The following is a 16,845-nucleotide window of genomic DNA, read 5'->3' as shown; positions in this document are numbered from 1 at the left end:
AGTCCCCTTACATTCCACGATAGTATTCGAAGGGGGGAGCCACGCGTCCGTGACTCAGCGTCCCCCGCATTACGTAGCAGACCATCCGCCATTTCCGGTCATGCAGACACACACAAATGAATCTAGGAGGTGTATCTGGACCCCTAATTTTACCTTTCCAGCTATAGTATTCACACAGAAATTTTCGACCGACGTAGTGAATTTCCAACCAACAACCCCCCCTCTCACACCCCTTCCCTGCCTCCCTGCTTAACTGACCTTCAACTGCCCTCCTCCCCAACTGAGCAGAGCGCTTAACCCATCCCAAAAACAGAGTACTTGCACGTTGGGGGAGAGTGTCTCCCTGAGCAGGCGGCATCCCTGCTCCCTTCAGGGCACCCAGGCCAGTGTCCATCTACGACTCTTGTGCAATTGTAGACAATAAAAGGAGTCAGCGTCCAATGTGTTCACGGGTTGTCCACATTATTCCCCCCCGCCAGCCTCAGATAGTTCTTGTGTCGGCGACTTGCTCGCGCCTCCTCTGCCTGACGTTTGTGATCCAGTCCGGCTGTCGTCTCGGTGCCCGTGGTTCGTTCTGCCGGACCTACGCGGGGGGGCCCGCAGTGCGCCAGCCATCGAGCCAGTCTCTGGCCGCCTCAGGAGAGTCAAAAAACCAGACCTTCTTGTCGGCGACCACCCTTAGCCGGGCCGGAAACGTCTATTTTACTTCTAAGAATGTCCTCCTCCGTCGCGATACCTCCGCCGTGTAATCGGGGAAGAAGGATATCCTTGAATTTTGAATTTGGATGGCTGGCGCCACTCTGGCCGCCTGAAGGATGGTGTCCCGATCAAGAAAGTTAAAAAGTCTCGCCAAGATCGGTAGTGGCGAGGCCCCTGGTTTCAGTTTTCCTCCTGGAACTCTATGGGCCCTTTCCACAGTGAAGAAGTTTGAGAGACTCTTGGGGGCTAGCTGGTTCTTGATCAGGTCTTCCACGTATAGATCTATAGAACCCATGGTTTCAGATTCTGGGACCCCCAGGATATGGACGTTGTTCCGCCGGGAGCGTCCTTCATGATCGTCCAGCTTGTCCTTGAGCAATTTGTTATCGGCTTGCAGTTTCTCCATTTCCACCTGCAGATTAGAGACATCTTCCACCAGGGATTTAGCTACCACCTCCACTTGCTTCACCCTTTCACTCATTTTCTGGAGGTCTGCCCGAATAAGGGTTACTTCCGTTGCAGTCGCCCCCACCGTCGCTTGCACTTGGGCCAAGGCGTTCATAACATCCTCCAGCGTGGCTTTCTTCGCACCCTCTCCTTCCGTCCCTTTGCTCAGAGACTTGCGTTGTTCCGTCTGGGGGAGAGACTGTTTCTCATAGGCAAATTTATCAAGCTTAGCTTGGGTGGAATTATTCCTGGACCCTCTGCCCGCCATGTTCACACACCAAGAGTTCAAGCACTGTCGCACGCAGCCTGTGGTGATGTTCTGCCAGGGGGTTCTTCGCGGTGAGTGGTCGACGGGGCCGCCCGAGTTTCAGCTGCGCCCCATTCGCGCAGTAGTTGGGCTTTCCGGGCCGGATCCCCACAGACGGGTGTGCACCCCTTCTTCAATGGCGTTGGTATTCTTAGGATCCCTTGTCGACCTTGCGGAGACCTCGGCAGTGGCCGCCCAGCCCGGTATTCGAGAAAGTTTGTGCCCGCAGTGGCGTATGTAATACAAAATGGCGGCGTCTGCACACTTGTTTTCCGGCCTCGGTTTCTGTTAGCGTTGCTGCTGCTCGCAGCACTGCCTCGTCGTTGGAGCGATATGTACAGCCCTTGGACGGTCTGAGGGGGCATAGGATTCCTACTACCGTTTTCCCTTGGGTCGTTCTCACTACGGACACTTCCGGTTGGTAGCACTGCCGAGGCCCCACTTTCGCCCGGGCAGCGCCCTAACCAGCCGCCGCTGCTTTGCACATGCCACAAGGCCGTGTTCGGGTGTCGTCTTTTCCACCAGTTCCCGGGGCACCGCTGCTCCAAAACCTCTCTGCTAAGTGCCGTTCGGTCACTGGACCCGAGACATCCCGTCTGGGTTCGTTGTTGGGCGGATAGGCATGCGGATTGATGCGGGAAGCCGCCTTACTCTGGGAGCCTCTCTAGTTTGCTGGCGCCATCATCGGCTGCTAGCCACGCCCCCATTCCCCTCCTTTTTCTTCATTATTACATATAAGAGGACTTCTAAATACATGACTTCAGGATACATGCTGTACACAATTATCTCCTATGCTTGGATATAATCACTAATGGCATTGTTATCAGGTGGGGGGGGGGGGGGGGGAGTTGTGTTTGTTAAGCGCTACTACTCAATCACATGTTTGTTAAGCGCTACTACTCACCCGTGAGGGTCTCAAGGCGCTGAGGGAGGGGGGTTTCGCAGGTTCCAGTCAATCAAAGGAGGGGTTCTGTCAAAGAGCCCGTTTTAAGATTTTTTGTGAAGACGGGGAGAGATGTTGTCTGTCTGAGGTGGAGAGGGAGGGCGTTCCAGGCTCTGGCGGCGAGGAAGGTAAAGGAGCGGCCGCCTGATCTGGTCTTTCTGGTGCAGGGGACCACGGCGTAGGAGAGCTGGGCTGATCGTAGGGTCTTTTGGGGGGGCGTGGAATTGGGAGTTGGCTGGTCAGGTATGCTGGTCCGGTGTCTTGGAGGGATTTGTGAGCGTGGGTGAGCATCTTGAAGCGGACTCTAGCTTCGATCGGGAGCCAGTGGAATGTGCGCAGATGCTGGGAGATGTGGCAGTTTCTTGGCAGGTTGAGGACCAGTCTTGCGGCGGAGTTCTGGGTGTTCTTTAGCTTGCGTGTGAGGTTTTTGTTTATTCCGGTGTAGAGTGCGTTGCAGTAGTCGAGTCTGCTGGTGACCAGGGCATGAGTGATGGTCTTTCTGTTTTCAAGGGGGATCCATTTGAAGGTCTTGCGTAGGAGGCGGAGGGTGTGGAAGCAGGTGGACAATACAGCGTTGATCTGGCGATCCATTTTGAGTTTGGAGTCCAGGATGATTCCCAGGTTGCGTGCGTGGCCTGTGGCCCGTGGGGGTGGGCGGACTACCGAGGGCAGGGGGCCACCAGGTGTCGTTCCAGGCATCTGGATGCGGGCCCATGATGAGTACTTCTGTTTTGTTGGTGTTTAGTTAAAGGCAGCTGTTTTTCATACATTTGGCGACGGCTTCCATGCCTTCTCGAAAATTATGTCTGGCGGTGTTGGGTTTGTTGGATAGGGAGAGGATGAGTTGGGTGTTGTCTCTGTATGACACAATTTTGAGTCCATAGGTTCTGTTGATGGGGGCGAGCGGAGCCATGTAGACCTTGAAGAGCATAGGGCTGAGGGATGACCCCTGGGGGACACCGCTGGTGGTTGGTGTAGGGTCCGAGAGGAAAGGGGGGAGTCTGACCCGCTGCGTTCTGCCGGAGAAGAAGGAGCAGATCCAGACAAGGGCCTTGTCTTGAATCCCTGCATTGTGGAGTCTGTGTATTAGGGTGCGGTGAGAGACTGAGTCGAACGCCGCTGAGAGGTCGAAGAGGATGAGGGCTGCTGTTTCTCCTTTGTCCAGTAGGGTGAGCATGTCATTTGTTGCGCTGGGATTTTTTCTGAAGCCAGATTGGGGGGAGTCGAGGATGTTGTGAGGCATGAACGTTTCTAAATTCATGTTTGAAAACCATCACTTAAAAAAGAAAATACTTCTGAATGCGCTGCTATAATTTGATTTATTAAGGTTAAATGGTTCTACAGGTAATGCAATACACTTTTTGAATTTCGAAAAGACACTTTTTTTACACGTATACTGTCTTTAAAAATGACGGTGTTCCTTAAGTTACAGGCATAGTTACTTCCTTTCCCTAAATAACCTGAAAATAAGGGCTTGCTGTATATTTAATGTTTTTCTAATCTTGGTGCTAAGTTGAGTAGACAGCAGCCTAGTGCTGCTGCTACCCAGAGGACTGCATGTAAAGGTCAGGAGGGCTGCATGCTGCCCCGGGCTGTACTTTGAGTATCGCTGTTCTAGAAATACACTAGAAAAACATGAGTTTGAAGAGTACAGAAATAAACCTCTAGTGTGTAAAATACTGTAATGTTTGTGCATATATGTGTTTTCACTTTGTGGAAAAGGCGCGATTGTCGCATTTAGTGACATCATCGCAACATCCCAAATAATAGTGAAAATGGAAAATAGTTCTGAAAGATGGTTTTTAAAGAACCTTAGTACAAAAATATGAGTTTAAACATGCTTTGAAAGAAGTATGTATGTAGCAATATGTGTAGCGCAATGTTCAGAATTTTTTTTTTTTTACATATTATTTTTGGATGTGTTGATGGTCATTGAATGTCTACTTTTGTTTTACGTTTTCGCTACATATCCGCGGGGATCGTGACGTTGTCGCAACGATTGTCAAAAACTGAAAAAAACCTTTAGAAAAAACCTTAACTATATTTCAGATATTGGGGTAGCTCTGACCAGAAATGTTGTGTTGGCTGTGTGTATATGGCAACTACACTTAAGATCGGATACAGAGTTTCAGGTTACTTAGAGACACCCTGTTGCCTTCATCTGTAAAGTGCACTCCATCCTTTCCTCTAAATTTCATGGATATCAAAACGCAGATTGTTGTTATAGATACAGCCCATGCAATGGTCTCTGAGGAATGCAGAAACAGCTTTATTAACCTTGTTTCCTGACTTTGTCAATCTGTGGACAGATTTGATTTGACCACTTCGATTTCTGTCTTCGGCATATATTAGAGTACACCAAGACAGTGTGAGGGAAAAGTGACATCAGTTTTGCAAAGGGATGTACGGCTTTACGACGCATACTTTTACAACGCGTTTTTTCAACGCAAGTCGTTACCACGACTTGCGTTGGAGGGGGTGCGGACTTAGGAATTTTTTTATTTACTATTTCAACACCAGCCTACGTACAGTAGGGAAGGTTTTGGATAGTAAATAAAAAAATTCCTTGTCCTGCAGCGCCCTCCAGCGCAAGTCGTGGTAACGACCTGCGTTGAAAAGACCGCGTTGTAACGCCACGGCGGTGTAACAGCCGCGTCGTAAAGGGTGTTCCCCTTTGCAAAGGTATCTTTTATTAGGTGGCTTTCTTCTAAATTGATCATAGAAATCAATAGCAATATTCTACTAAATATTTAGAGTTACTTTATTTTAAAAATGTCTTTAAGTGTATTTTTCAGTATGTGAAATACATTTACTGATGACAGAATCTCCACTGTAAATGCAATAAAGTTGTGCCGACTTACAAAATTGTTAAAAATAAAACCAGTTGGGGGCGTGGCTTGGCGCCCGAGGCTGACGGCGGTGTCCATGTGAAGCCCCGCTGCGACGCCTAGGGAATCCCGCTTAACAACCACCTTTTCATGCCTTAAGACAATGTTTGGCTGACGGAACACTCGGGAACAGCTCTGAGGCGATGACAGGTCTCCTATACATTCCGGAAGACGCAGTATTTTATCGGAGTGAGTCTTTGTGAGCCGCTGCAATCGCGGCTGCCATTTTGTGCTTTCCCGTGAGCTGCCGCATCTTCTCCTCATTCCCCGAATGCCGTGCCGCGGGCTCATTGAGGTCTATCGGAGCACCAGCGGAGGGTTATACAGTTGCCAGGAGCCTCCCACCTGCTCTACAACCTGGCTACATGTCGCAGTGAGTTTTTAGCGGTCTCGCTGTTTTGACGGCCGCCATTTTGTGCTCGCTGCTATGTTCGCATTTTAGTTTGATCCCAGACGGACTTGCTTATACACAGCTTATATACAGCTGCTTGCTCTTTCGTTTGTTCCTCTGAGGCCACATGAGCTTGAGGCTGTGCTCTAATGTTGCATTTCAGCTCCAGTTACTTCTTTTTCTGATTGCAGCATATTACCTGTGGCTTTGGGTCATTGCAACCACCACCCTATCTCCCCTCAAGAGTACTCTTCTCTATGTCATTTGCCTTCTTGGATGATGGAAGCTCTTTTCTTGTTCATCTCCTACTAGCTGTCATTGGGCTGGCTATCCTTAGGACATTGTGATTCACGACGCTGTCCCTCATCACCTCATTATGTGGCTCAATGTGGGTCTTTGAGGCCACGCCCGCTTCAACTTATGAGGAATGTGTTCTCCGCAACTTCCTCATATCTCTTACTCTATCGTGTTGGTTGCCTGATGGTTGATCATTCCTACTCAAGGATCTTATAACCTACTCATTTTTTATTGACTCCTGCTTAACCAGCTGTAAGTTTTGGATCTTGTTCTCCTCGTCTCTGCTGTTTTACGAGGCCACCATAACTTGCAATATATGGGCAAACTCAAGCCTCTGTCCCGCTTGCCTACATCAACACAGACTGTTTTTGTCAAGAACTCTAAAGTCTTCTCTGCCTTTTCAAAGCTCGAGGATTCTTCCACTTCTGCAAGCTCTGACATTGCTATGGAGCCTTCACAACCTGTAACGGGGAAATCTACTACTAAGAGACTGAAAAAGGACCCTCCTTCACCTAAACAGTCTACACCTGTCTCCATGGAAGTTTTACTAGACGAAATCAGATCTTTCCGCCCTTTTTTGGAGGAAATTAGATCCCTTTGCCCCTTTATGCAGGAAACTAATGTCAAACTTCAGGCTCTTGCGGATAATTGGTCACTAATGGAAAGAAGGGTGTCCTCAGTTGAGCAATCAGTTACGTCTCTTCAGGAGACCTGTTCCACTGTCTCCCATCTTAACTCCCAAGTATCTGCTCTTCAGCGACAGGTGGAGGAGTTGGATAATAGGAATAGGCGAAACACCCTACGCATTTTTGGTCTGGTGGAGGGACTTGAGGGCTCAGACTCGCTTTCCTTTTTCAGATCATTTTTGCCCAAGCTTCATCTTCCAGAGGGTACAAATCTCAACATCCAACGTGCACATCGCTTGGGCCGACCCTCAACCCCTGCCTCCCCTTCGCAGAGACCCATAGGTGTTATTCTTTATTTTCTAGAGTACACGGATCTCCTGAAGGTTTTGTCAGCTGCCAGGTCTTCTCTAAAGTTAACATGGTCTGGATCCCCTTTGTTTTTGCCCAAGATTATGCAAAAGCTACTGCTAACCGACGTAAGGCCTTCCTGGGTATGAGAAGTAATCTTCGCTCAATGGGAGCAAGATATGGCCTCTTCCATCCTTTTTTGTTTAGAGTCACCTATAACAACAAGACAACCACATATGAGGATCCAGTTCGTCTACAGAGTTTCATCAATGCGCACCAGACTTCCACCATGGACTCCTCTGGGCCATCGTCCTCCTTCCCTGGCTGAACTGCAGTTTTCTTAGATATTGCTATGATGTTGTATTTCGCTTGTTTCACTTTTTGAGCAGTTTTCCATTCTCCGATTTTGTTCTTCTTTGATTTCTGTTGTCGTTCATTGTTGTTTATACCCCCAAATCATTTGTCTATATCCTAACCCTTACTTTCCTTCTTCATATTTGCAGGAATTACTCCTGGTCTGATGTTTTTTCCCTTGCTCTCTGCCTAGCTGACCTTGGATGTGCTGCCTTACCCGTGTGGTTCCATCCCTCCCCAGCTCCTTCTCATGTTCTCCTCTCGTAGGTATGTTTTCCTTTTGTTCTTACCTTTTGTTCTTCTTTTTATCCTGCATTTTCCCCTTCATGTTTTTCCTCCCTCCCTTGTACCTATGTGATAGTTTTCTTCTCTCGGAATTTACTCGTTTCTTTGTATTCACGCTTTTCATTATGGGCTTATTTCATCAATTTTGTTGTTATGTTTCTTTTGGCTTACTTTCTATGATATGTCGCTGAACATAGTTCCATGGAATGTTAGGGGTATTAATTCTCCCATCAAACGCCAACGCGTCTTGTCCCACTTAGCTAAATTGCATGTTGATGAGGCCTTTTTGTAGGAAACCCACCTTTCTGACGTTGAATCTGCAAAACTTAAAAGGGGTTGGGTGGGTGAGGTTTTTTATTCACAAGGTGATGGCAAACGAAATGGTGTAGCAATTTTATGTCGCAAATCTCTTCCATTTTCCATTAACTCCAAGAATCCAATGATAATGGCAGATGGATTTTTGTTAAGTTGTCTATCAGAGGTGTTCCAGTCTCTTTTCTCAATGTCTATGCTCCTACAGTAGGTGAGCCTCTTTTCTTGGCTGAATTTTCCCAACATGTTACTCGTCTTGCGGATGATAATTTCATCCTGGCGGGCAACTGCAACCACCCCTTGGATCCCTTTGTGGATAGGAACTCAGCTGCTCACTATATTCCTAACAAATTCCATAAGCTCTTCACTCACACCATTTCTACTCAGAAGCTTATTGACGCTAGCGTTTGTGCAATCCAACTTTAAAGGAGTACACTTTTTACTCCCCATCTCATCGCTCCCAATCACGGATTGACTATATTTTTGTCTCTCACCATATTGCCCAAACTCTCAAAACTGCTGAAATCGGTCCGATTTTACTTTCAGATCACGCCCCTGTTTTGATCAGTATAGACGTCCTCCCTAAATCCGCCGGGCCTAAGAGGTGGCGCTTTAACAATGCTCTCCTTCTGGATCCCAAATTTACTTCTTCTTTCAATGCCTTTTTTGATGATTTTTTTTTATTTAAGGAGTCTCCCTCCATTTCAAAACACACTATTTGGGACGCCTTTAAGGGTGCAGCTCGAGATTTTATTATTAATTTTGTGGCAAAGGAGCGTAAGGTTGCTCGTAACATTACTAGAGATCTCCTTTGTGACATTAAGAGACTGGAACATTCCCATTTCACCTCTCAGGACAGTTTGACTGCTCTTGTGAATGCCAAAATGAAGTTTAACAAGAAATCCACGGAGGATGCCTCATTATATTTGCTGAAATCCAGTGCTAAGTTCTATGGGGGACGAAATAAAGCTGGGAAGATTCTTGCCAACTACCTAAAGGTAAAACATAATAAGTTGAACATTGATTCTATTTATGACACGGATTCTGTTCTCAACCACAAGGATGTTGACATTCTCAATAAGTTCTCCCTTTTCTATAAAACTTTATATTCCTTTGAATCTCAACCCTCCCCACACTCGCTTGATCATTTCTTCTCTACTATCCAGAAACCTGCACACTTCCCTATTGACCTTTCTCACTTAGAATCGGACATTTCCCAGAAGGAACTACTTACTGCACTTCCACATCTCAAATTGAACAAGGCCCCTGGGCCTGATGGTTTCACTGTTGAATTTTACCTCCACTTCTCCAAGCTACTTATCCCAAAACTTAATTCTCTTTTAGACACGTTCAATACCCTCGGTAGTTCTTCTGAATCTTTTTCTGATGCTCACATTTGCTTGATACCTAAAGATGGGAAGGATGCTCAATACTGTAAGAACTATAGGCCCATATCCCTAGTGAACATCGATTATAAAATATATGCTAATGCATTAGCGGTGGGCTTAGACCCTTTGCTGCCCGACCTTTTAGGGGAAGAGCAATCCGGTTTTGTGAAGGGCCGCTTTATAACTGATAATACCAGACTGCTGTTTAACATTTTGTCGAAATCCCCACGCCTACAGCACCCCCTAGCAGAGATAGCCCTTGACGCCGAAAAGGCGTTTGACAGGGTCGAATGGTCCTATTTTTTCCACACTCTCGAATGGTTTGGCTTTGGCCCCCATTTGATCTCTTTAGTCTCCCTTTTATACTCACGCCCCCGTGCGGCAGTTTGTGCCAACAGTCAGGTTTTCTCCTTTTTTGACCTTGGTAGGGGTGTACGCCAGGGTTGTCCCCTTTCTCCTTTTCTTTTCAATTTGGCTTTGGAACCCTTTTTATCTAAATTACGTCAAAACCCTAATATTCATGGTTTTAAGACCGCAAATGCTCACATTAAACTTGCTGCTTACGCAGACGACATTTTACTCTTCCTTTCCAACCCCACAGTTTCAATCCCTGCTTTCCTATAGGAAGTTCGTAGCTTTTCCCTCATTTCTGGCTACAAACTTAACAATGATAAATGCGAGATCCTACCCCTAACGAAATTCCCCTTTAAGCCCGACTTCAGTGCCTCTAATTTTACTTGGAGCCCCACGCATATCAAGTATTTAGGTCTTCACATCAACCCTTCTATCTCAGATACCGTTTCCCTCTGCCTGAATAATTGTATTAAAAAGATCACGGATTTAGCGCCCAGATGGCACCCACTTTATTTATTTTGGTGGGGCCGCCTTGACACCATTAAGATGATGCTATCTCCCATAGTCCTTTATACAATCTCCAATATTCCTGTTCCTATTCCTTCCAAATTTTTAAAGAAAATTAACCAAGTCTTATCTTCCTTTTTATGGAATAATAAAAAACCCCAGATGTCCTTTGCTAGACTGATTCATCCTGTTTCAGAAGTGGGAGTTAATTTTCCAGATTTCCCAGCTTACCACAAAGCCTTTCTGCTACGCCAAGCATCCTTTTGGTTACAGGACCCTGTTTCTCCTTGTCCTCTATGGGTTAAGTTGGAGCGTCTTTTACTCTCCCCCTACTCGTTTGCAGAATATCTATCCTTTTCCCGTAAACCTTCCTTGATTCCCACTCCTATTCATAAATTCACCACCAGCCTCCTCCTTTCCTCTAAGCCCCCTCCTCCTAATACTATCGCGGATATCCTTTCTTCCACAATTTGGCATAATGCGTATCTTCTAATCCACAACAAACCCTTTTACTGAAAGACTTGGAGATAAAGGGGCTTAGTTTGGATATCGCAATTATTCTTACACTCTACCCTTTTGCCTTTCTCAACTCTCTGTTCTTCCTTTGATTTACCCGCATCTTTTGCCCCCAAGTATCTTTTACTTAAAACAGCTGTGATGGCCGTACATACCCGGCTAATGCAGGCCCAGTTGCCTTCCTCTTCTCTCACTTGTGCTACGCAACTTCATTCTCTCCTTCGCACTACCCCTAAGGCTGCTACTCTTTACAAATATCTTCATGCTCACGAACTCATTAGACCCAAGTCCAAGGTGGAGGAACAGTGGGAACAAGATTTTGGTACTACTTGGGCAATTTCATTGTGGGATAAAGTATGGACCAAGATTCGTAAATCACTCAGAGCGGCGACCCTAACACAATCTCTGTTTTTTATTTACTATAGGTTACTCCACACTCCCTTCACCCTTAATAAGAGATTTCCCACCACCCCAGATGCATGCTGGTCTTGTTCCTCCCCACGTGCTGACTTATTTCATATGCTGTTTCTCTGCAAGTATGTACATGAATATTGGTTGCAGGTGTGGGCTCAAATCAATGTAATTTTTTGCACTCGTATTCCCTTTTCTCATGCTTGCGGCTTCCTAGGAAGCCTCTCACCTTGCTGGAGGGACGTGGACCTTGATGTACGCATTGTTGACTTATTGTTGGCTGTGGCGTTTCAACAGATTACCATAAATTGGAAAGCTTCATCTAACATTTCCGTTAAAGCATGGTGGTACAATGTCTGTCACAACCACAGACTAGATACTACTTTTGTCTTTCCCATTAGCATGGCTGCGAAACGTGCAGATTTATGGCTTCCTATCACATTGTTCCTAGATAAATGTGCTCTGCGTTCTAATCATCTACAGCCTGACCACCAAGAAGTCCTTAAACCACCTTGAATACCCTTTACATTTCCTTCTTCCTTTGTTCTCACCTGTTATTTGACTATTTTTACTTGCTTACAAGTATAGCCATTATACTGTTTTTGTTCCATTTTAATGCCCATGACTTGTTTATGACATTGACTTTATTGTTATATTTCTCTTGAATGCTTTTGGTTTCTTTTTCCTTTCCTTTGATTTCTTTTAATTTTTCCTGTATTGTTGATGATACCATGTATTTTGACCAATAAACTTATTTTTGAACTTAAAAAAATAAAATCAGTTATTAATGTATTTTCTGATAAACACATATGAAATCAAAACATGATTATATCCAATTATAGAATGAAAGTGTGGAAATCTTAAGAGGGTCACTTACAAAAAATGGACATTGCAATTTAGGACTAGAATTTTAAAAAACCTTAGAAATTGAAAAAAACAAAAGGTTACTGGGACGTTATAGTTAGGAAATAGAATTTAAAAAAGCTTAGAAATTCACTGACATTTATGCGCCTTAAGTGTGCCGGGTATTCCCAGACGTGGGTCCCAGGCCCACCGTGCCACTGGATTCAAGCTAGCCTGGCTGTTGCATATGGCTGGGTCTAAACTGGGGTGGCATGGTGAGAAAAAGGCCAATGGATTTAAGCCAGATCTATTTACTGGGGAAGAATGTTTGATTTGCACTGCATTCCGTCCATCATCTGTGTGTCTTTTGGCTTCTCACTCTAAGTGCTCTGAGAATACCCAGATATGGATTCGGGGCTAACTGTGTTACTGGATTCAAGCTAGCCTGGCTGATGAGGGTTGTTGCCCCAAAGCCGGTCCCAGGATGCTTGTTTCCAGTCCAGTAAGGACCTGGCCTGGAAGTTTGGGTGGACTGGTCCCATTGGGCGCAGGGTCAAGAGTGGTTTGCATATGGCTGGGTTCAAATTGGAATGACATGGGGAGCCAAAAATGTTGGATTTTGGCCCAGATCTCTGTACTGGTGTGAATGTATGACATTGTTCTGCATTCTGTCCATCATTTTTTCTTTTTGCATGTGTAATAAGGTGAAGAAAGAAATGCATTATCCTTGCCTCAGAATCCTTAATAGAATTGTAACTTTTCTTTACTAAAGCTATGAAATGTTATATTCTTGCCTACCAGTATTTTTCTTCTCATTTTTTCACCTTCCATCTACTATTTCTTTTCTTATTCCATGTTCATTTTACCTTATCCATTCAGACTTAATAGAGTGGATTCCTCTATCTTCCAGTGTGTGATTATTTGAGGCAGTTCCCTCAGGAGGTTGTTTTCTGCCACATATTTTTAACTCCATTGCCATTTTTCTTTAGAGGGCAAATTCACAAGCTAGTGAAGCAGCTTCCGCAGGAGAGCACCCACGCTTCAAATCAAGGACCAATCAGCCCTGGAAAGACCCACTACAACCAGCTCTTAAGAGATTGTAATGTGATTAGCACCTACTAGAGATGGGAAGATTCAACAAAATGCCAGAATTGACACCCTGCTTAATGGAACAATATCCTGCGGCAAGCACTGGGTGCTACAGGGTCCTCTGAATTATATCCCTGTGGGGGCTTTATGTTTTGATGGGGATGCAAATAAATTAAAACAAATTCCCATGTTCTTTGACGGTTCACTTTGATTTTGTCCTGCAGAATAAAGACTGGTAATCTAATGAGTTGCCTTTTCTTGGAAAACTCCACTGGGAAGCTCAACCGGCCTAACTTTGAGTAATTTCTCTACCTTTTTGCAACATTCCAATGAATGTTTGAGATCCCTGATATGAAAAGTTCAGCAGAAGCAGCTCTCTGCTAGAGTCAGACAGATTCACAGACAATGCAAATCTATGCCCCTTGTATCAAACACCTAGCAGCTGAAACCCCGTTGGTCGACAGAACTTTAATGACTCATTCTCATCTGGGTCTCAAATAAGACATTACAGATTCAGGAATTCATACTCTCCACCCAGTACCATTAAATCAAGCCACTGAGTCTACACTATAATGTGCACACCCACTTAATCAAGGAAGGAAGAAGAGTGTCTGCTGGTGTGCGGATTATTGAATGGAATAAGGTACATGAATCGCCCAAGCCTAGATGCTCCACCATTTTGGATGTTAACTTAGATTTACACTGAATTGAATCCTGGGATGACAATGTTTTCCTTAAGTCATTGCCTGCTCGTTGGTTGCGCTACTGTAACTGGCTATACACTTTATTTGTGCATCAAGAAAACAGGAAGTAACATAAGGACTGCCCACATGTATGCTAAAAGGTTGATTGTATCCTCTGTCATTTCGTACCTGGGATGCAGGATTATGTGAAATGTGGTGCTTTAAAATGCTGTGTAGAATAACCACTGAGAAATAACACTGCTTAATATTTTCATCCTTGTTTTTAACAAAATCAGGGCAATCTGTAACCAAGTAGCTAGAACAATCTGCAATTTACAGTAGTACTTATACATGTATCACACTAATCCTGCAGTGCAAAGCATATCAAACCAAACATTTCACATGAGAAAGCGGAGTATGGGGAATCAAGGGGCGGCCTGGCCAATAGGGCAATCATGCAGTGTCACATGGGCTAGTCTGAGAAGTCAGCGTGTGGCCACTCTATTTTGGGGTGTTTGTGGGCCTGTTTAAGGTCTGTGGGTTGGTTTTTACTTTTGATTTCCCGGATATTACCACAAACATTGCCTGCAGCAACCACAAATGTAAGTAGACTAAACACCCTTGTAAAACAGCTACACATGGTTTCAAGTTCAAAACAACCCCAATTTGCAAACCTGGGGCAGTTTCTGAGCAACTGATTCGCTAATTGGAGCCACCTTATTTTGACGAACAGGCCTATTTTCTGTCCCAGTCCAACTCTATGGGCATGTATAATATATATAAAGAATTACCCAAAAGCAACACGCTGTTTGAAGATTACTGGTATAGGGCAACATTAGGAAGGTACTATATCATGCAGAGTTTGTCCGTGGATTTGGTTTTCATGCATTTTGTAAAAATTGCATAATACAAAATATATATATATATATATATATATATATATATATATATATATATATATATATATATATTACTCACGAACGTCGGAATCCTAACAGACTCTGTACTGCGAGCCCTCTCGCTCCCCTGCCATCCCTGATTCAGATGACCTGCACACATACCTTGTACTCTTGGGCAGCCTCTCGAATTGGAAGCATCTTGTGAGCCCTGTGATCACGTGACATGCTGCAGACCACACAGATGGGCTCCTGGTCATCTTCACAGAACAATTTCACTTTCTCTTCGTGTTCTCGGCACAGATTCGCCTCCTGTGGGGTCGCAGTCGATATCTGAAGTTGTTTAAGGGTTTCTACCATGTTCGCCAGGTGCCTGTTGGGACGGAGGGATTTGTTCTCAGCGAGATCTCTGCACTGAGGGCAGGGGAAGTCTGTCTGCAGCCCCTCCCAGTACTGAGTGATACAGGACCGACAGAAGGTGTGTCCACACTCCACAGACACCGGGTCTGTGAAATATTCCAGACAGATGGAGCACGTGGCCTCCTCCTTCAGGCTCCGGAGCTGGTTGGACGCAGCCATGTTCAGTTCAACCTGCGCTGCACACGGTTAAGTTTCGTCTCTCATAGAACAATTTGTGAAGTGGGAGGGTCTATTTCTCCTCCTGTTTCTCTTTCCTTACAGACTCTTCCCACTTTCACTGGCGCGGCACGTGCCCAGCGCTGACGTAGGAGCGTCATCGGCTGATAAGGGAGTGTTTACAATGAACTTTGAATGTTCAGGCCTGACGCAGCAGAGCACAGTGTCTGCAGCATGCGCTGGGATCGTGCGCAGCTGAACTGAATTGTCCGCCGTTAAAGCAGGGCTGTCAGCAGCAGGGCTGATAATATCCAGAGCTTACCTGGGACGATCGGCAGCTATACTGGGGGGGCCCTAAGAATGTTTGAGCCTGTAGTGCCTAACCGCCTACACCAACAAGTGGGAGTGGCTGCAGCAGAGCAAATTGAGTCTGCGTACAGGCCGGAAATGCCTGCTTAATCCATGTCCTCTGTGACACCCTTTTCCCGTGTTAGCTCTTCACTGAACTGCTCTTTGCGTGCTGGGCCGGGCTGGTCAAACCAAAACTATCAGGCCAAGAAGGAAAAGTGCTGTTAGCTAAAAACACAAGTCTGGACCAATTGAAAGTGTTGTGCACGTCAAGAGTCGCTTGCTTTAGTCTTGAGTGTCTGGATCTGTGGTGTCAGACTGTCTGCAGGATGAGCTGGGAGAGTCTTTAAACGTGATGCCAGGGTTTGGCACGTACAATGAGACCAGGTCGTGCACCTTGATTAATGGAAGTGACTGCGTTCTTAAATGGGAAACTAATTAAAAAGAAGCATTGGCAGAATCATTAGATGTGGCTTTCACTGCAGCTTCCACCCATCAAGACATTCATCCGTCCATCCATGTACTTAATCACTAATGATCCATGCACTCAGTCACTCATACGCGTGCATCTATTCATCCACCGGACTCATTCTTGCATTCACTCACTCACCCATCCACAATACTAAATACATAAACTCATAATTCATTCAAGTGGGCCGCTGCTACTTTGTGAGGAGTGTGAGAGTGCTGTTGAGAGTGTCTCGCGGTAATCTGTGAGGGGCGTGAGAGGGCTTCCAGGAGTGTGAGGGCTAGTCTGTGAGGGGTTTGAGAGTGCTGCCGGTAGTGTGTGACTGCCAGTCTCTGGGGATTGTGACAGTTCTTCCATTATTGTGCTATAGCAAGTCTGAGAGTGCGAGAACACTACTCTGAGTAGCGACAGAGTGCGGTCGGTAATCTAGACTTGTCAAGGACAGCGTTGCTATCAGGAACCAGCCTGTTGGGATGTAAGTTGGCATGCAGAAATATGCAGACAACGCCAGTAGATTAGGAGAGGGTTTATTGTAAATTGAGTGGATACATAAACGACCCCACCAGGAGAAGATGTAGTTAGATGCTCAGCCCCTGTCTGTCTGACTCACCCGCCCTCCAGGGAACCCTCATATCCACATCATTGGGTATCTTGACTAGCAGGCTACCACCTGGGGCTACTCCTTGCACCCTAATCTCCTTTGCTTCTCAGCATGTGCCTACTCCACTCTCTGCGATGGTGACCAACCAACACCCACCCACCAGGTGAAGGTCACACAGCGGGAAGCCCTAGAAGGCCTGACAGCAGTTCCTACTCAACATTGCAGGAGAGCAGATCCCCTTGTAATGTTTCAGGATCCTCCTGTGGC

At 45.7% G+C, this 16,845-nt stretch overlaps 1 protein-coding gene across 1 annotated transcript in view; it reads right to left on the bottom strand.

The window, feature by feature from the left end:
* The window catches only part of LOC147717618 (E3 ubiquitin-protein ligase TRIM39-like), a 229,897-nt gene extending 214,623 nt beyond the window's left edge, over positions 1-15,274 (bottom strand). Inside the window, exon 1 of the mRNA XM_086924409.1 lies at positions 14,750-15,274. Coding sequence (XP_086780535.1) covers positions 14,750-15,163 — 414 coding nt within the window. The 5' untranslated portion in view covers positions 15,164-15,274. The remainder of the gene's footprint in view (positions 1-14,749) is intronic.
* Positions 15,275-16,845: the final 1,571 nt, after the last annotated feature.

This window comes from Lissotriton vulgaris, chromosome 5, assembly GCF_964263255.1.
Source record: "Lissotriton vulgaris chromosome 5, aLisVul1.2, whole genome shotgun sequence".
NCBI classification, from domain to species: Eukaryota; Metazoa; Chordata; class Amphibia; order Caudata; family Salamandridae; genus Lissotriton; species Lissotriton vulgaris.
This window is presented reverse-complemented; position numbering and strand designations above follow the sequence as displayed.